At 42.4% G+C, this 23,756-nt stretch overlaps 1 protein-coding gene across 3 annotated transcripts in view; it reads left to right on the forward strand.

Annotated features, from left to right (window-relative positions):
* Positions 1-23,756, forward strand: part of pde1a (phosphodiesterase 1A, calmodulin-dependent) — a 95,555-nt gene that overhangs the window by 43,864 nt on the left and 27,935 nt on the right. For all 3 annotated transcript variants that reach the window (XM_064976645.1, XM_064976648.1, XM_064976646.1), the window contains 2 exons: positions 11,078-11,191; positions 23,672-23,756. The exon at positions 23,672-23,756 is cut by the window's right edge and continues 98 nt beyond it. In XM_064976645.1, the coding sequence (XP_064832717.1) occupies positions 11,078-11,191; positions 23,672-23,756 (199 nt within the window). The remainder of the gene's footprint in view (positions 1-11,077; positions 11,192-23,671) is intronic.

Here is a 23,756-nt window from a genome sequence, read left to right on the forward strand (position 1 = left end):
CTAAATGACTTAAATGTAAAAAATGTAAATGTAATGCAGTGCTTTAGACCGCTGCGCCACTCGGGTTTGAAGCAAAGCACCAAAGTATATTGGGTATTTATTTTTATCAAGTAATAACTGCAACTTCTGACCTTGTACTCCTATTGCCAGCTGTCATTTATTCCTCTTCTCAGCAGTTTTTTGTATGGTTTGTTTGGTGTAGCTCCTGGACTCTTGGAAAGCTGATCTGTATGGTTTGTTTGGTGTAGCTCCTGGACTCTTGGAAAGCTGATCTGTATGGTTTGTTTGGTGTAGCTCCTGGACTCTTGGAAAGCTGATCTGTATGGTTTGTGTGGTGTAGCTCCTGGACTCTTGGAAAGCTGATCTGTATGGTTTGTTTGGTGTAGCTCCTGGACTCTTGGAAAGCTGATCTGTATGGTTTGTGTGGTGTAGCTCCTGGACTCTTGGAAAGCTGATCTGTATGGTTTGTTTGGTGTAGCTCCTGGACTCTTGGAAAGCTGATCTGTATGGTTTGTTTGGTGTAGCTCCTGGACTCTTGGAAAGCTGATCTGTATGGTTTGTGTGGTGTAGCTCCTGGACTCTTGGAAAGCTGATCTTTATGGTTTGTTTTAGCTGCACTGCAGCATTGGGAATGATAAGAACTCCGGACACTCTTTCTTTCATATTAATATTCCCCCTATTTAAAGTAGTGATTTATGCTGTGGCTGTGGCATTACATGCCAAATATTATCCACATAAATGTTCTTCCCTGTCTGCCTCAAAGTGATACAGACTGACCAATTAGGAGATGTGTGTGTATTTGTGTGTGTGTGGTGTTATGATATAATTCACATCAGCTGTCAGGACTACAGATGGTTATAATCAGAGAGACTAAGAGGCCTCTGACAATTCCCTTAGAAAGAGCATCATCTGTTTTTCATATGGCCGTATGTGTGTGTGTGTGTCAACTCTGAAACCATTGACCCCATGACCTGCTCTTCAACTTACAGTACAGCACTCAGAATAGTCATCTGCCCCAATGGGAGTATGGGGAACTGCTGGTTGAGTGTGGGTGTGATACTGTGGTGACATGGGACGTGTCAGGCTTCACAGTGTACTGTACAGTAGGTTATCCCTCTCTCAGATGGTACAGCACACTTCTCCTGTTAGTCTTTCACAGTCAAGTCCTCACATTAAGTCCTCACAGTCAATGTTTGTCTTAATATTTTTCACATCCCATTATATAAAGTCTATACAGTATGTTCATTTCCAGTAAAGTATTTAAAATCCACGTCAAATTCAAATTAACATGAACATCAATAAACCCCCAAACTCCTCATATTATTTATTGTGCTCCTCAAAATAAGAGAAAGAGAGAGAGAGAGAGAGAGAGAGAGAGAGAGAGAGAGAGAGAGAGAAGGAAAGAGAGAGGGAGAGAGAGAGAGAGAGAGAGAGAGAGAGGGGAGAGAGAGAGAGAGAGAGGGGGGGGGAGAGAGGGAGAAGAGAGAGAGAGATGGAGAAGAGAGAGAGAAGAGAGAGAGAGGGGGAGAGAGAGAGAGAGAGAGAGAGAGAGAGAGAGAGAGATGGAGAAAGAGAGAGAGAGGGGGGAGAGAGAGAAGAGAGATGGAGAGAGAGAGAGAGAGAGAGAGAGAGAGAGATGGAGAAAGAGAGAGAGAGAGGGGAGAGAGAGAGAGAGAGAGAGAGAGAGAGAGAGAGAGAGAGAGAGAGAGAGGGGGGGGAGAGGGAGAAGAGAGAGAGATGGGAGAAAGAGAGAGAGAGAGAGAGAGAGAGAGAGAGAGAGAGAGAGAGAGAGAGAGAGAGAGGGGGAGAGAGAAGAGAGAGAGAGAGAGAGAGAGAGAGAGAGAGAGAGAGAGAGAGAGAGATGGAGAAAGAGAGAGAGAGAGGGGAGAGAGAGAGAGAGAGAGAGAGAGAGAGAGAGAGAGAGAGATGGAGAGAGAGAGAGAGGGGGAGAGAGAAGAAGAGAGAGAGAGAGAGAGAGAGAGAGAGAGAGAGAGAGAGAGAGAGAGAGAGAGAGAGAGGGGGGGGGAGAGGGAGAAAGAGAGAGAGATGGAGAAAGAGAGAGAGAGAGAGAGAGAGAGAGAGAGAGAGAGAGAGAGAGAGAGAGAGAGAGAGAAGAGAGAGAGATGGAGAAAGAGAGAGAGAGAGAGAGAGAGAGAGAGAGAGAGAGAGAGAGAGAGAGAGACTCAAAGTGGATTTCACAGGCGCATAATGATCTCACTGACATCAGTAACCTCCCCAGTCAGCTTGGATTTCCTCCTGCAGCCCGTCTTGGTGATGCATCTTAGCCCTCCTATCACATGTAGAACACAACAGAACACAACAGGAGGATGATAACACAACGGTGATGGAGGGAGGGGAGAGAACTAGTGATGTTATGTTTGATACCAGAGGTCCGAGGTATGCGCTGAAATGGCTAATCAGTTTACATCAATGCAGTGGGCCAATCGATGCCTGTATCACTTTATCAGAAGCACGTGATCAATGGCGTCCAAATCTTTGTTTCGTTGAACAACCACCTGGTTGGTTTGGTATTGGTTTGGTAGTAGACAAAAAGGCTACGCTGTGCACGTTCTACGGTGTGTTGGACGTCACCTTTAACCAGCATGTGCCACTAGTGTACACTGTATCGATCAAAGCCTCGAGTAATGACATTATTTTTGACACAATTGGCTGGAAAGCCTCAATGCTTCAGGAAGCTTTCTTTCCCCATCACTAGGGAGAGCAGGATGGTAACAGAGGTGAAGGAGGAGCAGGGTATTTATTCTCCATTAACCTCCTGTCTCCTGACTGCATGCTCTCTGTTGCCTTGTGATCAGAGCCATGTTCTCTCTCTCAGACATCGCTATACATACTAATAAATGTAATAAATGTAATAATAAATCTAATAAATGTTTTTTATATAGTGCCAAATAAGGGTTCTTTAGCTAATGTAGGGCTCTAAGTGTTATTGCAGTCAGTATTGTTCCACATAGAACCATCACGCTTCCCAAAGATACCTTGAGGGACAATGTCGTGCATTGTCTTCCGACAGATGGCATCATTCTAACCCAATGCCTTACACTTGGCATAGAGTCTGTCCTTGCAATATCATTATGCTTCATCAATGTGCAGTCAAGGTCTAGCTGTTAATAAATTGACTGTTTTCTCTCCCAGCACAGCGTCTCTTCATAGAGAACATGTGCTTACAGCACATCACTGTATGATTTATCATGTAGCACCCAGGAGACTCATGTAATTATCCTCCTCTCAGCGCTGCTGTAGCTTCATTTCTCTTGTTTATCACACCATACTCACTTCAAGAGTGAGAGCGGTGCTTGTTTTACCCTCAGTTGAATATAGCATTCTGGACTAATTTGTCACACCATTCCCAGGACGACTGAACTAAGACATCACCATCCACCAGAGAAGGTGGAACCAGGGCTGGTGGAAGTACAGATCCATTGTTGGCCCTGTGAGAAGCTGAAATCTCTGCAGACTAGTAGGGTGAGATGTCCAACAGAGATACTGTTCAGAGTGAAGGATTGTGTGTGTGTGTGTGTGTGTGTGTGTGTCTAAACTAGGATTACAAAAAGACCCAAGAGATCCATTTAGGGACCACGCTAGAGGACTTTAAGTGAGAACCCAAGATGCCAGTTGGGTGATATGATCTGCACTGAAGTTATGAAGTCTGCGGCGAGCCAGAGAAAAATACCTGTTGGTTTAGTTAGAACTGCCAGGCTCCCACAACACCATAGTGATGTCTATCTGTCTGCCTGTCTGTCCATACAGAAACCTACAGGCCAGTCAAACACACAACATGGTCTCTTTCGAATATTTCAAAATGGTGGCATTTAACGACTTTAGTTATACAGTATGTCACATATTGACATTACTTATACAGTATATCACTATTATGACATACTACTTAGCTTATACAGTGCATTCGGAAGGTATTCAGACCCCTTGACTTTTTCCACATTTGTTACTTTACAGCCTTATTCTAATATGGATTAAATAAACAAATGTCTTCATCAATCTACACACAATGCCCCATAATGACGAAGCGAAAACAGGTTTTTATACATTTTTGCAAATGTATAAGAAATTAAAAACTGAAATATCTTATTTACATAAGCATTCAGACTTTGATATGAGACTCGACATTTTACTCAGGTGCATCCTGTTTCCATTGATCATCCTTGAGATGTTTTTACAACTTGATTGGAGTCCATCTGTGGTAAATTCAATTGATTGGACATTATTTGGGAAGGCACACACCTGTCTATATAAGGTCCCACAGCTGAGCCATGAGGTCGAGGGAACCAAGCCATGAGGTCGAAGGAATTGTCCTTCGAGCTCCGAGGCAGGATTGTGTCGAGGCATAGATCTGGGGAAGGGTACCAAAAAATGTCTGCAGAATTTGTATTTGTATTTATTATGGATCCCCATTAGCTGCCAAAGCAGCAGCTACTCTTCCTGGGGTCCAGAAAAATGAAGGCAGTTTATACATTGAAGGTCCCCAAGAACACAGTGGCTTCCATCATTCTTAAATGGAAGAAGTTTAGAACCACCAAGACTCTTCCTAGAGCTGGCCGCCCGACCAAACTGAGTAATCGGGGGAGAAGGGCCTTGGTCAGGGAGGTGACCAAGAACCCGAAGGTCACTCTGACAGAGCTCCAGAGTTCCTCTGTGGAGATTGGAGAACCTTCCAGAAGGACAACCATCTCTGCAGCACTCCACCAATCAGGCCTTTATGGTAGAGTGGCCAGACAGAAGCCACTCCTCAGTAAATGACAGCCTGCCTGAAATTTGCCAAAAGGCACCTAAAAGACTCTCAGATCATGAAAAACAATATTTTCTGGTCTGATGAAACCAAGATTGAACTATTTGGTCTGAATGCCAAGTGTCACATCTGGAGGAAACCTGCCACTATCCTTACGGTGAAGTATGGTGGTGGTAGCATCATGCTGTGAGGATGATTTTCAGTGGCAGGGACTGGGAAAGATGAACGGAGCAAAGTACAGAGAGATCCTTGATAATAACCTGCTTCAGAGCGCTCAGGACCTCAGACTGGGGGAGAAGGTTCGCCTTCAAGCAGGACAACGACCCTAAGCACACAGCCAAGACAACACAGGAGGGGCTTCGGGACAAGTGTCTGAATGTCCTTGAGTGGCCCTGCCAGAGCTCGGACTTGAAACCGGTCGAACATCTCTGGAGAGAGCTGAAAATAGCTGTACAGCGACGCTCCCCATCCACCCTGACAGAGCTTGAGAGGATCTGCTGAGAAGAATGAGAGAAACTCCCCAAATACAGGTGTTCCAAATAGCGTCACACCCAAAACGAGCGTCATACCCAAAACAAGGCTTTAATCTCTGCCAAAGGTGCTTCAGCAAAGTACTGAGTAAAGGGTATGAATACATATGTAAATATGATATTTCCATTTTTTTGTAATAAATTTGTAATAATTTCTAAAAACCTGTTTTTCCTTGTCATTATGGGGTATTGTGTGTCAATATATGAGGGGGGGGAAACTATTTTATAAATTTTAGAATAAGGCTGTAATAAGGCTGTAACAAAATGTGGAAAAAGTCAACGGGTCTGAATACTTTGCAACCGCACTATATGTCACATAGCATTAGGGTGAAAGACCGGTTAATGGTACGGGTTGTGGTTAGGGTCTGCAACATACACTGGCTTTAAATTGCTTTTGTCGGCTTGGTTTAACCCCAGGTCCTGTGAACATGTTTGAGTTGAACAGCCAGTGTCAGTGGAGGCCTGCAGGGCTTTAGAAAGCAGAGAGCAGGCCAGGCTTAGACCAGTGATAACATAACGCAACGAGGGCCCGTTCTCACCAAGTGTGTTTATAGGCCAGTGAATGGATGGTTTTTAAAAGCTTGAGCATCTGAACTGGAAAGCCACCAAGAGTACTGGAACCACTCACCTCTCAGAATGAGAGGACCTTGAATGGTCTGATGACTCACAAGCTTGTTTCCCTTAAAAAGTTATTTTCACAGAGAGAAAAAGTCAATTTTCCACAATCAGCAAAAACATTCAAAAGTTGAATGTATTTTGTTTCGATTCATTTTTTATTTTTTTAATCAACATTAAATGACACATGGAGTCATTTTCTGTCTTGGTAATGGCCTGTATCATACAGTGATGTTATTGTTATTGCCATCAACAGATCCCTTCCATGTTGATTACAATCTGAAAGCATGGGAAGTAGTTTATTGAGAAGACATTAAAGACAACAACCCAAACACAGTGGGCCCTGGTCAAAAATAGTGCACTAACTAGGGAATAGGGTGCCAATCTGGGACACAGACAGGATTTCTTGGCAACATTAAAAGTATTCTTGTTTGGCCTCTGTATGCGTGGGGCACCACCATGGTACAGATCTGTATATTTGTCTAGATAAATGATGCACAAAACCAGTGTAGTTCACAGTCAGACAACATGCTCTCAATAGCCTGGCCCCTTTTTCTTTTTTCATACTTGAACGGGAATCTTTTATTTCCAGAGAGGTAATCACCCTCTGCTGTTTCTAGGAAACGGGTCATTATCGGGTCGCAAATTAGTCCTTTGGGTGCCATCTTTAGAAGTGAGGAATGTTGGATCAGTCTGTCTGAGAGGTTGGCAGAGCAGGCAGCAGGGCAGCAGAGCATACTGCTTCAGCCCCAGCCCAGTCACAGTACCCTTTGGGGCCTCAGCCCAGTCACCGTACCCTCTGGGGCCTCAGCCCTGTCACCGTACCCTCTGGGGCCCCAGCCCTGTCACCGTACCCTCTGGGGCCCCAGCCCTGTCACCGTACCCTCTGGGGCCCCAGCCTTGTCAAATTACCCTATGGGGCCCCAGCCCTGTCACCTTACCCTCTGGGGCCCCAGCCCTGTCACCGTACCCTCTGGGGCCCCAGCCTTGTCAAATTACCCTATGGGGCCCCAGCCCTGTCACCTTACCGTCTGGGGCCCCAGCCCTGTCACCGTACCCTCTGGGGCCCCAGCCCTGTCACCGTACCCTCTGGGGCCCCAGCCCTGTCACCTTACCCTCTGGGGCCCCAGCCCTGTCACCTTACCCTCTGGGGCCCAGCCCTGTCACCGTACCCTCTGGTGCCCTAGCCTTGTCAAATTACCCTATGGGGCCCCAGCCCTATGTGGGTGTTTCAGCTATTGATATACTGCCACTTTCGTCCAAATCTTCTGTCAATATGCCAACATATAGGCTACCAAAACATACTAAAGTCACAGGAAAGAGAGAATCATTTTAGTTCACTACTTCCTAAGGCAAGGTTGTGTTATTGTGACCCAGATAGATCCACCAATCAGGGCCTCTATTTATATGTATCTGCTGTGTGATTGGTCTGGTCCAGTGTGTGTGAGATGGAAGCCATCAGGCCAGTGCCATGGAGAGTGACAGAGGAAAAGGTCATATGATTGATAAAGCTACAGATGGAAACACTGTGGGTGGGAACAGCCCTGTTGTTGTGCCCCAACCCATTACCCATGAACTATTTCCGCGGTTTCAAACTACGGTCTAAACGCGGTGTTTGTGACCTATTCACAAAGACTTTCAGAGTAGGTGTGTAGAAATAGCAGCAGTTTGGCCTTTAAATCATAATAAGGAAGACTACATGGACAGGAGGGACCTGCCCTAGATCAGTACTCCTACTCTGAGACACTTTTTGAGTACAAAAAGGTCTGTGGGAGCCTGCTGCTGCTGAGTGTCTGTGTGATAAGTGAGATGGGGAGGCGGTAGTTTTGAGGGGCTATTGCCAACTCTCACCTTGGCTGCATCTCACTTTTATCCTAAGTGCACCAGATACTCTATATCAGTCTAAATGTCACAGTACCCCTCTTATAAAAAGGGGTTCCAAAAGGGTTCTTTATTGGAGGAATAGGGTTTTACCATGAACCGTTTTGATCTGAAGGACCCTTTTTGGAAGACAAGTTTTTTTTTTGTTAGGCAAAAGGTTCTACCTAGAACCTTTAACATTTTAAGAACTGTTTTGGGGTTCTTTAAAGAACCATATATCATATTCCCAGCATGCTCTATTGCAGGATGATTTTTAGAATTGTTTGTTTTAATATCTTTGTTTTTGCATTGATTGGTTAATAAATGCTATGCCACACAAAGATAAATAGCATACATTTTTCTAAACTATACAATCTGTTAGTAGTTGGACTTATTGCACTCGTTACTGAGATGGTTGTTCCAGTTTCATTTTTTTTTTTACCTTTATTTAACTAGGCAAGTCAGTTAAGAACAAATTCTTATTTTCAATGACGGCCTAGGATCATTGGGTTAACTGCCTGTTCAGGGGCAGAACGACAGATTTGTACCTTGTCAGCTTGGGGATTTGAACTGATTGATGACTGAGGTCGTCTCAGTATTCATTCTTCCCTACCCTGGCAGTCATTCTGAATGCAGGTTACGCTGATAAATAAATATACTTGTTGGATATCGTAACTCTGTCTGGATTCCAATAGGAATTAAATATCGCATTGCAAGCTAGTATAATGTGACTTGCAGGCCCTACATAGAGGGTTCTGCAAAGGGTTCTATCTATCAACAAAAAGGGTTCCATCTTTACAAGGTCCTTTGCTGTTGTTCTGGAATTCACTTGCACTCTTCGCACCAATGTACGTTCATCTCTAGGAGACAGAACGCGTCTCCTTCCTGAGCATTATGACTGCTGCATGGTCCCATGGTGTTTATACTTGCATACTATTGTTTGTACAGATGAACGTGGTACCTTCAGGCGTTTGGAAATTGCTCCCAAAGATGAACCAGGCTTGTGGAGGTCTACAATTTTTTTTCTGAGGTCTTGGCTGATTTCTTTTGATTTTCCCATGATGTCAAGCAAAGAGGCACTGAGTTTGAAGGTAGGCCTTGAAATATATCCACAGGTACACCTCCAATTGACTCAAATTATGTCAATTAGCCTATCAGAAGCTTCTAAAGCCATCATTTTGTGGAATTTTCCAAGCTGTTTAAAGGCACAGTAAGCTTAGTGTTTGTAAACTTCTGACTCACTGGAATTGTGATGCAGTGAATTATACGTCAAATAATCTGTCTGTAAACAATTGTTGGAAACATTACTTGTGTCATGCACAAAGTAGATGTCCTAACCGACTTGCCAAAACTATAGTTTGTTAACAAGACATTTGTGGAGTGGTTGAAAAAAAAAGAGTTTTAATGAATCCAACCTCAGAGTTTTTAAACTTCTGACTTCAACTGTAGCTCTCTACAGCTTGTTTATGCAAGGCAAATGTTTACCTTCTGCATCCTCACAAGAGTCATGTCGTGAAATATGTTGATATTACAGACCGTTATTAGGTGCAACTTGTCTCGCCATTATTTACGATCTCCAACACATAAATGTATGCTGAGACTCTCCTAGGAGTTTTTCTTGTTTTAGGCTACAGAACAAGCCAGTGCTGGGGCTGGCAGTTTGTCAATGGTAGTCAGTCAAGTCTCAGCCCTATAGAATAGTGTAGGCTTGGCACTTGGCTCACTCATCTACATTGGCAGAGTGGTATCCTGCAGTTTCTCTTTTGAAGACATAAGAAGAAGGAAGGACTGAAAGGAAGATGAAGGATTAGAAAAGAAGAAAGGAAGAAGAAGGACTAGAAAAGGCAAATAAGACCACAGTAAATGCAGGAGAAAGTCCAAGGCTTATCACAGTCTCTCCACTGCAGGCTACATTCTGCTCACTTTGTACTAGAGATGGCGTTCCCGTGCACACGTTGTAGGCATATTCATGGGTTGTTTTCTGTACTATTGTGTGTGTGTGTGTATTCTGGCTTTCAGTCAGTTGATCCTGTTGCTCAATGCTTTAAACAGCTTGTGTTTTAGGATGATGTGTTATTATAAACCACGTCTATTGCTTTGTAATGCTCCTTTATTATTCACATAATAACAGAGTCCTTCAAACACACTTGAAGGAGTTGATTTAATCTCAGATTTAAAACAGATAGGGTATGGTGATGCTCCTCTTATGGGTTCTTACAAGGTGTCCCAAATGTCACCCTATTCCCTATATAGTGCACTACTTTTGACCAGAACCCTACAGGTCCTCTGGTCAAAAGTAGTGCACTACATGGTGAATAGTGTGCCATTTGGGACGCATCCTAATTCATTTTTCTGAGGGTTGGTTTGTTGGTTGGTTGGGGGTCTGGGGTTTGGAGACTGTGTGTGCCTGCAGAGGTGAGGCATGGATCTGTGTCAATCCCCTGTTGTAACGAGGCACTAGTCCCGTGGTAAATATTTAAAGTTGTATGCTAGCAGAACCAAAGGCTTCACAGATGCCACTTTGTTGATCAGACAGTCGGCGGAGTTCAATGGTGCTCATTCTTTGGATGGTTTCACACACACACACACACTGGGAGAGACATACACACACACACCAGCCCAGATCCTTTCTGCTGCGGCAGGACCAGTGATCCTGACAGTTCTCCTACTTACAGTAAAGACATGTTCCCTCTCTGCCTTCTGTGCCTTTGCAGTTCATGAATAAAAAAACAGAGTTTAGTTTAGTCCTTGAAATACTGCAGGATAATGAGAACTGCTTCCCTTGTAGACCTTTAATGGCAGTTTCAAGGACATTGGCTTTGTGTGTTTTCTCAAAAAGTTCAGTGTTCACACTGAAAGTTTTAGTTGTTGGCATTGTAAAGATAGTCAATGTGATTTTGTGCTGTAGGACTGAATATCCGTCTGAACCATCTAAAATAGAACGATTTGATTGGATTATGTGGGAGAGTATTCATTATTATCAAATATCTGTCATGGCTGACCTGTTTTACTACTGCTGCTATCTGCACAACATAACAGATCAATAACTGTAATATTTATACTGTCTCAAATTGTCAAACCATTGGTCTTTGACCTAACCCAGTGACATATAGGCTAGTATTAAAGCTGACTGTCAGTTGATATAGAATCCAATGTAGGCCTATAGAATAAGTGAACTCTTTGACACATAATGTATTGGCACAGTTGAGTCGTATTGACGTACTGTTCTCCATACTGTAAGTATTATCCAGTGTTCATCAGCTCATACTGTATGTGAAGATGAGATATGGATCCACCTTGCTCTTTACAGATTGAGATGCCTGGTGAAGCAGCTGGACAAGGGAGAAGTGAACGTGGTGGACCTGAGGAAGAATATAGAGTATGCAGCCTCTGTTCTAGAGGCAGTCTATATCGATGAAACCAGGTGAGTGCATTTCAAAGAAATTCCATTCCATGCATGACTACAGCAAGTATATTGCACTTTCTGCACGGCTGAAGGTACAGGAAAGAACGGCACAAATTCAAACTCAGAAAATACAAGTCATATATATATATAAAACATATTCTGATGATAAAATTCCTTGACAGAATTGAGTGCAGTACTACCAGTGTGGTACTATTTTGTTTTAGTGCCTTAGCTCAGACAGTTTGGAAAGTGAGGTTTCCAGTACAAACAGTGTCTATGTGTATGCTTATCAAAGCCCTTCAGTTCTCCCTATGTGTCTCAGTTCTCTTTCTGTGTCTCAGTTCTCTCTGTGTCTGGCCTGTTATTCTACTGATTAAGGTTATCCCTCCAGCCATCAATGACTGGTGTTCGTGTGTGTGTGTGTGTGTGTGTGTGTGTGTGTGTGTGTGTGTGTGTGTGTGTGTGTGTGTGTGTGTGTGTGTGTGTGTGTGTGTGTGTGTGTGTGTGTGTGTGTGTGTGTGTGTGTGTGTGTGTGTGTGTGTGTGTGTGTGTGTGTGTGTGTGTGTGTGTGTGTGTGTTGAAGCCAGAGACAGGGAGAAAACATCAGGGGGGAACGTCTGTCTTCAAATGGGGTGACAGATAAACTGAAAGGAGGCTGATCCACTCCCTGCTTTACTTCTTCAACTCCATGTGGGAAGCTTTCCATCTCTCCATGGAGGAGACTATTAAACTAGATTCTGACTGAGCCCCACACCCCCTTCAGTCTGGGCTGTTGTGGCTGTAGTTGTTTATGCAGACTGCAGTGTGTCAGCTCAGCTGTGCTCTCCAACAATAAGCAGGTGTTTACGTAGCCTGTAGACTGATCACATGCAGGCATGTTGACAGAGCTCATGTTCAACATATCTCTCTCTCTCTCTCTCTCTCTTTCTCTCTTTCTCTCTCTCTCTCTCTCTCTCTCTCTCAGGCCCCAATTCAATCTTTCTGAGGCCCCAATTATATCTCCCTCCCTTTAGTATTGGCTCTTCATTAACAAGGCTTTGGTCCTCAGTGCTAGAACTCTCTTCAATCACCACAACACAAGGCATGTTTGCCAGAAAGCACTGCTACATTTCCAGAAGTTTGATCCAAACAAAATAATGAAGTCGTTCTTTGTGTGCATCCCAGATGGCACCATACTTACTATGTCGTTTATTCTTGTTTTTTGTACGGTCGTTCAGTTTACAATTTCAGAATAATTACTTGCAGAAGGAAGTCCTGACCTGCACCCGTATCACCATTCTACACACCTAATTTCCTTACGTTAGTATCTAATCTAATGCTGACACTATAATTACATCATGAAAAATATCTGCTTCTCCTCTCCTTCATTGGCCACATTTTCATGAAGACTAAAGATCTGTTTTCCAGTTAGTAAATCACCAAGGCTATTTTCCTCAGTTAAATAAGATGACTCACTGTGAGACAGGAAGAAGGGAAACAAAACAAACTGCAATGAAGTCGTTCTTTGTGTGCATCCCAAATGGCACCATATATACTATGTAGTGCATTAGTTGGTCAGTACCCATAGACTTTGATTGAATCATATTTGTGTAGTAATTTTGTTTCCCATCATAATAAATCATTATTTATTTTCACGGTCGCTCAGTATTACAATTTCAGAATAATTACTTGCAGAAGGAAGTCCTGACCTGCACCCTTATCGCGAGTCTAAAGGCCTCATTTCCTTACGTTAGCATCTAACCTAATGTTGACACTATAATCACATCATGAAAAATATATGCCTCTCTTTTCCTTCATTGGCCATATTTTCTTTCACATGAAGACTAAAGATCTGTTTTCCAGTTAGTAAATCACCAAGGCTATTTTCCTCAGTAAAACAAGATGACTCACTGTGAGACAGGAAGAAGGGAAACAAAACAAACTTCAGTGGAAATAGAACCTGTCAGTTACACTTCATCCAGTTAGAACACCATTCAGCCTTCACTGCAGATCACACAGCTCCATACCAGGACAGGTAAACAGACATTTACTGGAGATCACACAGCTCCGTATCAGGACAGGTAAACAGACATTTACTGGAGATCACACAGCTCCATACCAGGACAGGTAAACAGACATTTACTGGAGATCACACAGCTCCATACCAGGACAGGTAAACAGACATTTACTGAAGATCACACAGCTCCATACCAGGACAGGTAAACAGACATTTACTGGAGATCACACAGCTCCGTATCAGGACAGGTGAACAGACATTTACTGGAGATCACACAGCTCCATACCAGGACAGGTAAACAGACATTTACTGAAGATCACACAGCTCCATACCAGGACAGGTAAACAGACATTTACTGGAGATCACACAGCTCCATACCAGGACAGGTAAACAGACATTTACTGGAGATCACACAGCTCCATACCAGGACAGGTAAACAGACATTTACTGGAGATCACACAGCTCCGTATCAGGACAGGTAAACAGACATTTACTGGAGATCACACAGCTCCATACCAGGACAGGTAAACAGACATTTACTGAAGATCACACAGCTCCATACCAGGACAGGTAAACAGACATTTACTGGAGATCACACAGCTCCGTATCAGGACAGGTGAACAGACATTTACTGGAGATCACACAGCTCCATACCAGGACAGGTAAACAGACATTTACTGAAGATCACACAGCTCCATACCAGGACAGGTAAACAGACATTTACTGGAGATCACACAGCTCCGTATCAGGACAGGTGAACAGACATTTACTGGAGATCACACAGCTCCATACCAGGACAGCAAACAGACATTTACTGGAGATCACATAGCTCCATACCAGGACAGGTAAACAGACATTTACTGAAGATCACATAGCTCCATACCAGGACAGGTGAACAGACATTTACTGGAGATCACACAGCTCCATACCAGGACAGGTAAACAGACATTTACTGAAGATCACACAGCTCCATACCAGGACAGGTAAACAGACATTTACTGGAGATCACACAGCTCCGTATCAGGACAGGTAAACAGACATTTACTGAAGATCACATAGCTCCATACCAGGACAGGCAAACAGACATTTACTGAAGATCACATAGCTCCATACCAGGACAGGCAAACAGACATTTACTGAAGATCACATAGCTCCATACCAGGACAGGTAAACAGACATTTACTGGAGATCACATAGCTCCATACCAGGACAGGTGAACAGACATTTACTGGAGATCACACAGCTCCGTATCAGGACAGGTAAACAGACATTTACTGGAGATCACACAGCTCCATACCAGGACAGGTAAACAGACATTTACAAGACTCAATATACCTGGCCTCTCAACTCATTACATTACAATCAGTAATGGAAACAAAGAGTGACATTTATAGCATACCTTTGCAGGAAATGGAATCTACAGTATACTACACTGTTAGCTGTTTTTGTAATTTTATCAGTAACTCACTGTATTAATGAAAAGTATGATACTGTATACTCCTGAGTGGCGCAGTGGTCTAAGGACACTGCATCTCAGTGCAATAGGCGTCACTGCAGTACTTGGTTTACTCCCGGTCGTGACTGGGAGTCCCATAGGGCGGCGCACTATTGGCCCAACGTTGGCCGGGGTAGGCCATCATTGTAAATAAGAATCTGTTCTTAACTGAGTTGCCTAGTTAAATAAATATACACTGAGTGCAGTAGATTACTATAGAATGCACAGTAAAATGCCGTACTGTACAGCGTACTGTAAAGTATGCTGCACTGGGATGAAAAAGAATTGCTGGCGCATGTATATAGGGAACAGATCAGAGTGCTAGGGGGTCTTACATGGTTTAATGGCTGAATATTTACCCATGTCCATTTCATCTCTTTTGCCCTGTAATCATGGCCAGTTTAGAAGCCTTTTGTTTAGGCCTCTAGAAGTGCAAGTGATATAAAACACCTAGTATTTATTAATATGCAAATGCCTACAGCCAACCTGCTTGTTCTAATCCCTTGTAATTACAGTAAAATTATGTACAAATAATTTTCTTACAGTTTAGTAGTCAATTTCACTGTATTGAACCGTGTTTCATTCCTCTGGCGTCAAATTATCATGTACATCTCAGTATTGTATTGGCACTATCCAGTGATAGTCAGAGATATCATAAGATATCTTGTTGTAATTACAATTATTTTCAACACCAATGTATCCTTAAGTACAACAATATTTTCCGTAAAAGGTTAAAGAAAGTTTTTCCCTGCTATGACTGTGATGTTTTTTTTATCAGCCTTGTTTGAACACACTGGCTGTAAGTTGATAAGGACAAGAACTCCTGCTAAATGACCAAAATCTAAATATGAATGTGTTATTGAATATCATACAGATTGGTTTCCCCACACCCTAAGTTGTAAAACAAGGAAACACCTTATCACTGACTCTGTTATGTTTATTCATGATTTGGAAAAAGACATCAAATCAAATCATCAAATCAAATTGTATTGGTCACCTGCGCCGGATACAACAGGTTTAGAATTAACAGTAAAATGCTTCCTTATGAGCCCATTGCCAACAGTGCAGAGTTCAAAAGTAAGACAAAACACAGTAAAAACAATAACGAGGCTATATACAAGGAGTACCAGTAGTGAGTCAATGTGCAGGGGTACGAGGTAGTTGAGGGAATGGAGGTAATATCGTATGTACAGTGCATTTAAACCCCTTGAATTTTTCCACATTTTGTTACGTTATAGCCTTATTCTAAAATAAATTAAATAAAACATTTTCCCCGTTAATCTACACACAACACCTCATAATAACAAAGCGAAAACAGGTTTTTAGAAATGTTTGCAAATGTGTAAAAAATAAAAAACAGAAATACCCTATTTACATAAGTATTCAGACCCTTTGCTATGAGACTCAAAATTACATTCAACATCCTTGAGATGTTTCTACAAATTGTTGTACATGATTGGGAAAGGCACACACCTGTCTTTATAAGGTCCCACAGTTGACAGTGCATGTCAGAGCAAAATTCAAACCGTGAAGTCGAAGGAATTGTCCGTAGCCCTCCGAGGTAGGATTGTGTCTAGGCACAGATCTGGGGAAGGGTCCCAAAAAATGTCTGCAGCATTGAAGGTCCCCAAGAACACAGTGGCCTCCATCATTCTTAAATGTAAGAAGTTTGGAACCACCAAGATTCTCCCTAGAGCTGACTGCCCGCTGAACTGAGCAATTGGGAAGAAGGGCCTTGGTCAGTGAGGTGATCAAGAACCCGATGGTCATGCAGAGTTCCTCTGTGGAGATGGGAGAACCTTCCAGAAGTGCAACCATCTCTGCAGCACTCCACCAATCAGGCCTTTATGGTAGAGTGGCCAGACGGAAGCCACTCCTCAGTAAAAAGCACATGACAGCACGCTTGGAGTTTGCCAAAAGGCACCTAAAAGGTCTCTCAGACCATGAGAAACAAGATTCCAAGCTCTTTGGCCTGAATTCCCAGCGTCACATCTGGTGAAAATCTGGCACCATCCCTACAGTGAAGCATGGTGGTGGCAGTATCATGCTGTTGGGATGTTTTTCAGTGGCAGGGACTGGGAGACTAGTCAGGATCAAGGGAAAGATGAACGGAGCAAAGTACAGAGAGATCCTTGATGAAAACCTGCTCCAGAGAGCTCAGTACCTCAGACTGGAGTGAAAGTTCACCTTCCAACAGGGCAACGACCCTAAGCACACAGCCAAGACAACGCAGGAGTAGCTTCAGGGCAAGTCTCTGATTGTCCTTGAGTGGTCCAGCCAGAGCTCGGACTTGAACCCGGTCGAACATCTCTGGAGAGACCTGAAAATAGCTGCGCAGAGACTTTCACCATCCAACCTGACAGAGCTTGAGAGGAGAAGAATGGGAGAAACTCCCCAAATACAGGTGTGCCAAGCTTGTTACGTCATACCCAAGACGAATCAAGGCTGTATTGACTGCCAAAGGTGCTTTTACAAAGTACTGAGTACATTTTTAATACTTTTGCGAAAAATTCTAAAAACCTGTTTTTGCTTTGTCATTATGGGGTGTTGTGTGTAGATATATGAGGGGTGGGGGACTATTTAATCCATTTTAGAATAAGGCTGTAACGTAACACAATGTGGAAAAAGTCAAGGGGTCTGAATACTTTCCGCATGTACTGTACATGTGGGTAGAGGTAAGAGTGACGAGGCGATCAGGAAGTATAATAAACAGAGTAGCAGCAGCGTATAGCAGCAGCGTATAGCAACAGCGTATGTAAAGTGTGTGTGTAGTGTGTAGTGTGTGTGTATAGAGCCAGTGCAAAACAATGAAGATATAGAAATAATAAAGAGCGTCAATGTAAATAGTACAGTCAATTGGTGCAAAAGATCAAGACTCAAGATTCACCTGAAAAAAACACCATGGGTTTTTAGAAAACCAGCTACTAAGATAATTGTTTTTCACTTTTGTTTTGGTGATACATTCACACCTGCTCATTCCAAAATCATGGGCATTAATAAGGAGTTGGTCCCCCCTTTGCTGTTCTAACAGCCTCCACTCTTCTGGGAAGGATTTCCACTAGATGTTGGAGCATTTCTGTGGGGACTTGCTTCCATTCAGCCACAAGAGCATTACTGAGGTCGGGCACTGCACTGATGTTGGGCTATTAGACCTGGCTTGCAGTCGGCGTTCCAATTCATTCCAAAGGTGTTTGATGGGATTGAGGTCAGGACTCTGTGCAGGCCAGTCAAGATCTTCCACACCGATCTCGACAAACTATTTCTGTATGGACAAACCATTTCTGCTTTGTGCACGGGGGCATTGTCATGCTGAAACAGGAAAGGGCCTTCCCCAAACTGTTGCCACAAAGTTGGAAGCACAGAATCATCTAGAATGTCACTGTATGCTGTAGAGATACGATTTCCCTTCACTGGAACTAATGGACCTAGCCCGAACCATGAAAAACCGACCACAGACCATTATTCCTTCTCCACCAAATTTTACAGTTTGCACTATGCATTGGGGCAGGTAGCGTTCTCCTGGCATCCGCCAAACCCAGATTCGTCCTCTTGATGAATGGTAAGTGTGATTCATCACTCCAGAGAACACGTTTCCACTGCTCCAGAGTCCAATGGCGACGAGGTTTCCAACCGACGCTTGGCATTGCACATGGCGATCTTAGGCTTGTTTGTGGCTGCTCGGCCATGGAAACCCTGGCATTATGTGGCTGAGCCATGAGGAGAAAGCCCACCAGATATAACCTGGCATTATGTGGCTGAGCCATGAGGAGAAACTGAACATGTTTACTTTGTTCATTGTGTATTTCTGTTAGCAAAAAGTTGAGATATAGCCTAGAATAAAAGAAAAAGCGCCAAATGCAAAAACTGATTTAGCTCCAGATATGGGACACTTATGTATGCAGAGTGTGTGTAGGTCTGTCTCACACTTTAAACTTCTCTTTCTGCCAGACCGGGTTATAACACATTCCATTTAACTTTTCTGGATTTATTTCTATGTATTTTTACGATTTTTACTGCTCTCTAGGGTTGTTATTATTGCTTGGATAACCTTATTTACTATTATGTATTCATTCTTTGTGAGGTATAGTATGGTAGGGTTATGAGGTATGGTAGGGTTATGAGGTATAGTATGGTAGGGTTATGAGGTATGGTAAGGTTATGAGGTATGGTAAGGTTATGAGGTATGGTAGGGTTATGAGGTATAGTATGGTAGGGTTATGAGGTACGGTAGGGTTATGAGGTATAGTATGGTAGGGTTATGAGGTATGGTAGGGTTATGAGGTATGGTAGGGTTATGAGGTATAGTACGGTAGGGTTATGAGGTATAGTAGGGTTATGAGGTATAGTATGGTAGGGTTATGGTGTATAGTATGATAGGGATATGAGGTATAGTATGGTAGGGTTATGAGGTATGGTAGGGTTATGAGGTATAGTATGGTTATGAGGTATAGTATGGTAGGGTTATGAGGTATGGTAGGGTTATGAGGTATAGTATGGTAGGGTTATGAGGTATAGTATGGTAGGGTTATGAGGTATAGTATGGTTATGAGGTATAGTATGGTAGGGTTATGGTGTATAGTATGATAGGGATATGAGGTATGGTAGGGTTATGAGGTATAGTATGGTAGGGTTATGAGGTATAGTATGGTAGGGATATGAGGTATAGTATGGTAGGGTTATGAGGTACAGTATGGTAGGGTTATGAGGTATAGTATGGTTATGAGGTATAGTATGGTAGGGTTATGCGGTATAGTATGGTAGGGTTATGAGGTATGGTAGGGTTATGAGGTATGGTAGGGTTATGAGGTATGGTATGGTTATGAGGTATAGTATGGTAGGGTTATGAAGTATGTTAAGGTTATGAGGTATGGTAGGGTTATGAGGTATAGTATGGCAGGGTTATGAGGTATGGTAAGGTTATGAGGTATGGTAGGGTTATGAGGTATAGTATGGTAGGGTTATGAGGTATGGTAGGGTTATGAGGTATAGTATGGTTATGAGGTATAGTATGGTAGGGTTATGAGGTATGGTATGGTTATGAGGTATAGTATGGTTATGAGGTATAGTATGGTAGGGTTATGAGGTATAATATGGTAGGGTTATGAGGTATAGTATGGTTATGAGGTATAGTATGGTAGGGTCATGAGGTATGGTATGGTTATGAGGTATAGTATGGTTATGAGGTATAGTATGGTAGGGTTATGAGGTATAGTATGGTTATGAGGTATAGTATGGTAGGGTCATGAGGTATGGTAGGGTTACGAGGTATGGTAGGGTTATGAGGTATAGTATGGTTATGAGGTATAGTATGGTAGGGTTATGAGGTATAGTATGGTAGGGTTATGGTGTATAGTATGGTAGGGATATGAGGTATGGTAGGGTTATGAGGTATAGTATGGTAGGCTTATGGTGTATAGTATGGTAGGGATATGAGGTATAGTATGGTAGGGTTATGAGGTATGGTAGGGTTATGAGGTATACTAAGGTAGGGTTATGAGGTATAGTATGGTAGGGTTATGAGGTATGGTAGGGTTATGAGGTATAGTATGGTTATGAGGTATAGTATGGTAGGGTTATGAGGTATAGTATGGTGGGGTTATGAGGTATGGTAGGGTTATGAGGTATAGTATGGTAGGGTTATGGTGTATAGTATGGTAGGGTTATGAGGTATAGTATGGTTATGAGGTATAGTATGGTTATGAGGTATAGTATGGTAGGGTTATGCGGTATAGTATGGTAGGGTTATGAGGTATGGTAGGGTTATGAGGTATGGTAGGGTTATGAGGTATGGTATGGTAGGGTTATGAGGTATAGTATGGTAGGGTTATGAGGTATAGTATGGTTATGAGGTATAGTATGGTAGGGTTATGAGGTATGGTAAGGTTATGAGGTATGGTAGGGTTATGAGGTATAGTATGGTAGGGTTATGAGGTATGGTAAGGTTATGAGGTATGGTAGGGTTATGAGGTAGTGTATGGTAGGGTTAAGAGGTATGGTAAGGTTATGAGGTATGGTAGGGTTATGAGGTATGGTAAGGTTATGAGGTATGGTAGGGTTATGAGGTATAGTATGGTAGGGTTATGAGGTATGGTAAGGTTATGAGGTATGTAGGGTTATGAGGTATAGTATGGTAGGGTTATGAGGTATAGTATGGTAGGGTTATAAGGTATAGTAGGGTTATGAGGTAAGGCATGGTAGGGTTATGGTGTATAGTATGATAGGGATATGAGGTATAGTATGGTAGGGTTATGAGGTATGGTAGGGTTATGAGGTATAGTATGGTTATGAGGTATAGTATGGTAGGGTTATGAGGTATGGTAGGGTTATGAGGTATAGTATGGTAGGGTTATGAGGCATAGTATGGTAGGGTTATGAGGTATAGTATGGTTATGAGGTATTGTATGGTAGGGTTATGAGGTATAGTATGGTAGGGTTATGAGGTATAGTATGGTTATGAGGTATAGTATGGTTATGAGGTATAGTATGGTTATGAGGTATAGTATGGTAGGGTTATGAGGTATAGTATGGTTATGAGGTATAGTATGGTAGGGTTATGAGGTATAGTATGGTTATGAGGTATAGTATGGTTATGAGGTATAGTATGATAGGGTTATGAGGTATAGTATGGTTATGAGGTATAGTATGGCAGGGTTATGAGGTACAGTATGGTAGGGTTATGAGGTATAGTATGGTTATGAGGTATAGTATGGTAGGGTTATAAGGTATAGTATGGTTATGAGGTATAGTATGGTAGGGTTATGAGGTATAGTATGGTAGGGTTATGAAGTATAGTATGGTAGGGTTATGAGGTATAGTATGGTTATGAGGTATAGTATGGTAGGGTTATGAGGTATGGTAAGGTTATGAGGTATGGTAGGGTTATGAGGTATAGTATGGTAGGGTAATGAGGTATATTATGGTAGCGTTATGAGGTATAGTATGGTAGAGTTATGAGGTGTAGTAGGGTTATGAGGTATAGTATGGTAGGGTTGTGAAGTATAGTATGGTAGGGTTATGAGGTATAGTATGGTTATGAGGTATAGTATGGTAGGGTTATGAGGTATGGTAGGGTTATGAGGTATAGTATGGTAGGGTTATGAGGTATGGTAAGGTTATGAGGTATGGTAGGGTTATGAGGTAGTGTATGGTAGGGTTAAGAGGTATGGTAAGGTTATAAGGTATGGTAGGGTTATGAGGTATGGTAAGGTTATGAGGTATGGTAGGGTTATGAGGTATAGTATGGTAGGGTTATGAGGTATGGTAAGGTTATGAGGTATGGTAGGGTTATGAGGTATAGTATGGTAGGGTTCTGAGGTATAGTATGGTAGGGTTATGAGGTATAGTAGGGTTATGAGGTATAGCATGGTAGGGTTATGGTGTATAGTATGATAGGGATATGAGGTATAGTATGGTAGGGTTATGAGGTATGGTAGGGTTATGAGGTATAGTATGGTAGGGTTATGAGGTATAGTATGGTTATGAGGTATAGTATGGTTATGAGGTATAGTATGGTAGGGTTATGAGGTATAGTATGGTAGGGTTATGAGGTATAGTATGGTTATGAGGTATAGTATGGTTATGAGGTATAGTATGGTTATGAGGTATAGTATGGTAGGGTTATGAGGTATAGTATGGTTATGAGGTATAGTATGGTAGGGATATGAGGTATAGTATGGTAGGGTTATGAGGTACAGTATGGTAGGGTTATGAGGTATAGTATGGTTATGAGGTATAGTATGGTAGGGTTATAAGGTATAATATGGTTATGAGGTATAGTATGGTAGGGTTATGAGGTATAGTATGGTAGGGTTATGAGGTATAGTATGGTAGGGTTATGAGGTATATTATGGTAGCGTTATGAGGTATAGTATGGTAGGGTTATGAGGTGTAGTAGGGTTATGAGGTATAGTATGGTAGGGTTGTGAAGTATAGTATGGTAGGGTTATGAGGTATAGTATGGTAGGGTTATGAGGTATATTATGGTAGGGTTATGAGGTATAGTATGGTAGGGTTATGAGGTATAGTAGGGTTATGAGGTATAGTATGGTAGGGATATGAGGTATAGTATGGTAGGGTTATGAGGTACAGTATGGTAGGGTTATGAGGTATAGTATGGTTATGAGGTATAGTATGGTAGGGTTATAAGGTATAATATGGTTATGAGGTATAGTATGGTAGGGTTATGAGGTATAGTATGGTAGGGTTATGAGGTATAGTATGGTAGGGTTATGAGGTATATTATGGTAGCGTTATGAGGTATAGTATGGTAGGGTTATGAGGTGTAGTAGTGTTATGAGGTATAGTATGGTAGGGTTGTGAAGTATAGTATGGTAGGGTTATGAGGTATAGTATGGTTATGAGGTATAGTATGGTAGGGTTATGAGGTATAGTATGGTAGGGTTATGAGGTATAGTATGGTAGGGTTATGAGGTATAGTAGGGTTATGAGGTATAGTATGGTAGGGATATGAGGTATAGTATGGTTATGAGGTATAGTATGGTTATGAGGTATAGTATGTTAGGGTTATGAGGTATAGTATGGTTATGAGGTATAGTAGGGTTATGAGGTATAGTATGGTAGGGATATGAGGTATAGTATGGTTATGAGGTATAGTATGGTTATGAGGTATAGTATGGTAGGGATATGCGGTATAGTATGGTAGGGTTATGAGGTATAGTATGGTTATGAGGTATAGTATGTTTATGGGGTATAGTATGGTAGGGATATGAGGTATAGTATGTTAGGGTTATGAGCTATAGTAGGGTTATGAGGTATAGTATGGTAGGGTTGTGAAGTATAGTATGGTAGGGTTATGAGGTATAGTATGGTTATGAGGTATAGTATGGTTATGAGGTATAGTATGGTAGGGTTATGGTGTATAGTATGGTATGATTATGAGGTATATTATGGTAGGGTTGTGAGGTATAGTATGGTGCTGATACATTTGTGTAATGTGTATTCTATGTGAGCCGGAGTGTGACTCTGTCCCTTGATGTCCCCCTACCAGGCGTCTTCTGGACACTGAGGATGAGCTCAGTGACATCCAGGCGGACTCTGTGCCCATGGAGGTGCGTGATTGGCTGGCCTCAACC

This window comes from Oncorhynchus masou, chromosome 10 (genome assembly GCF_036934945.1).
Source record: "Oncorhynchus masou masou isolate Uvic2021 chromosome 10, UVic_Omas_1.1, whole genome shotgun sequence".
Taxonomy (NCBI): domain Eukaryota; kingdom Metazoa; phylum Chordata; class Actinopteri; order Salmoniformes; family Salmonidae; genus Oncorhynchus; species Oncorhynchus masou.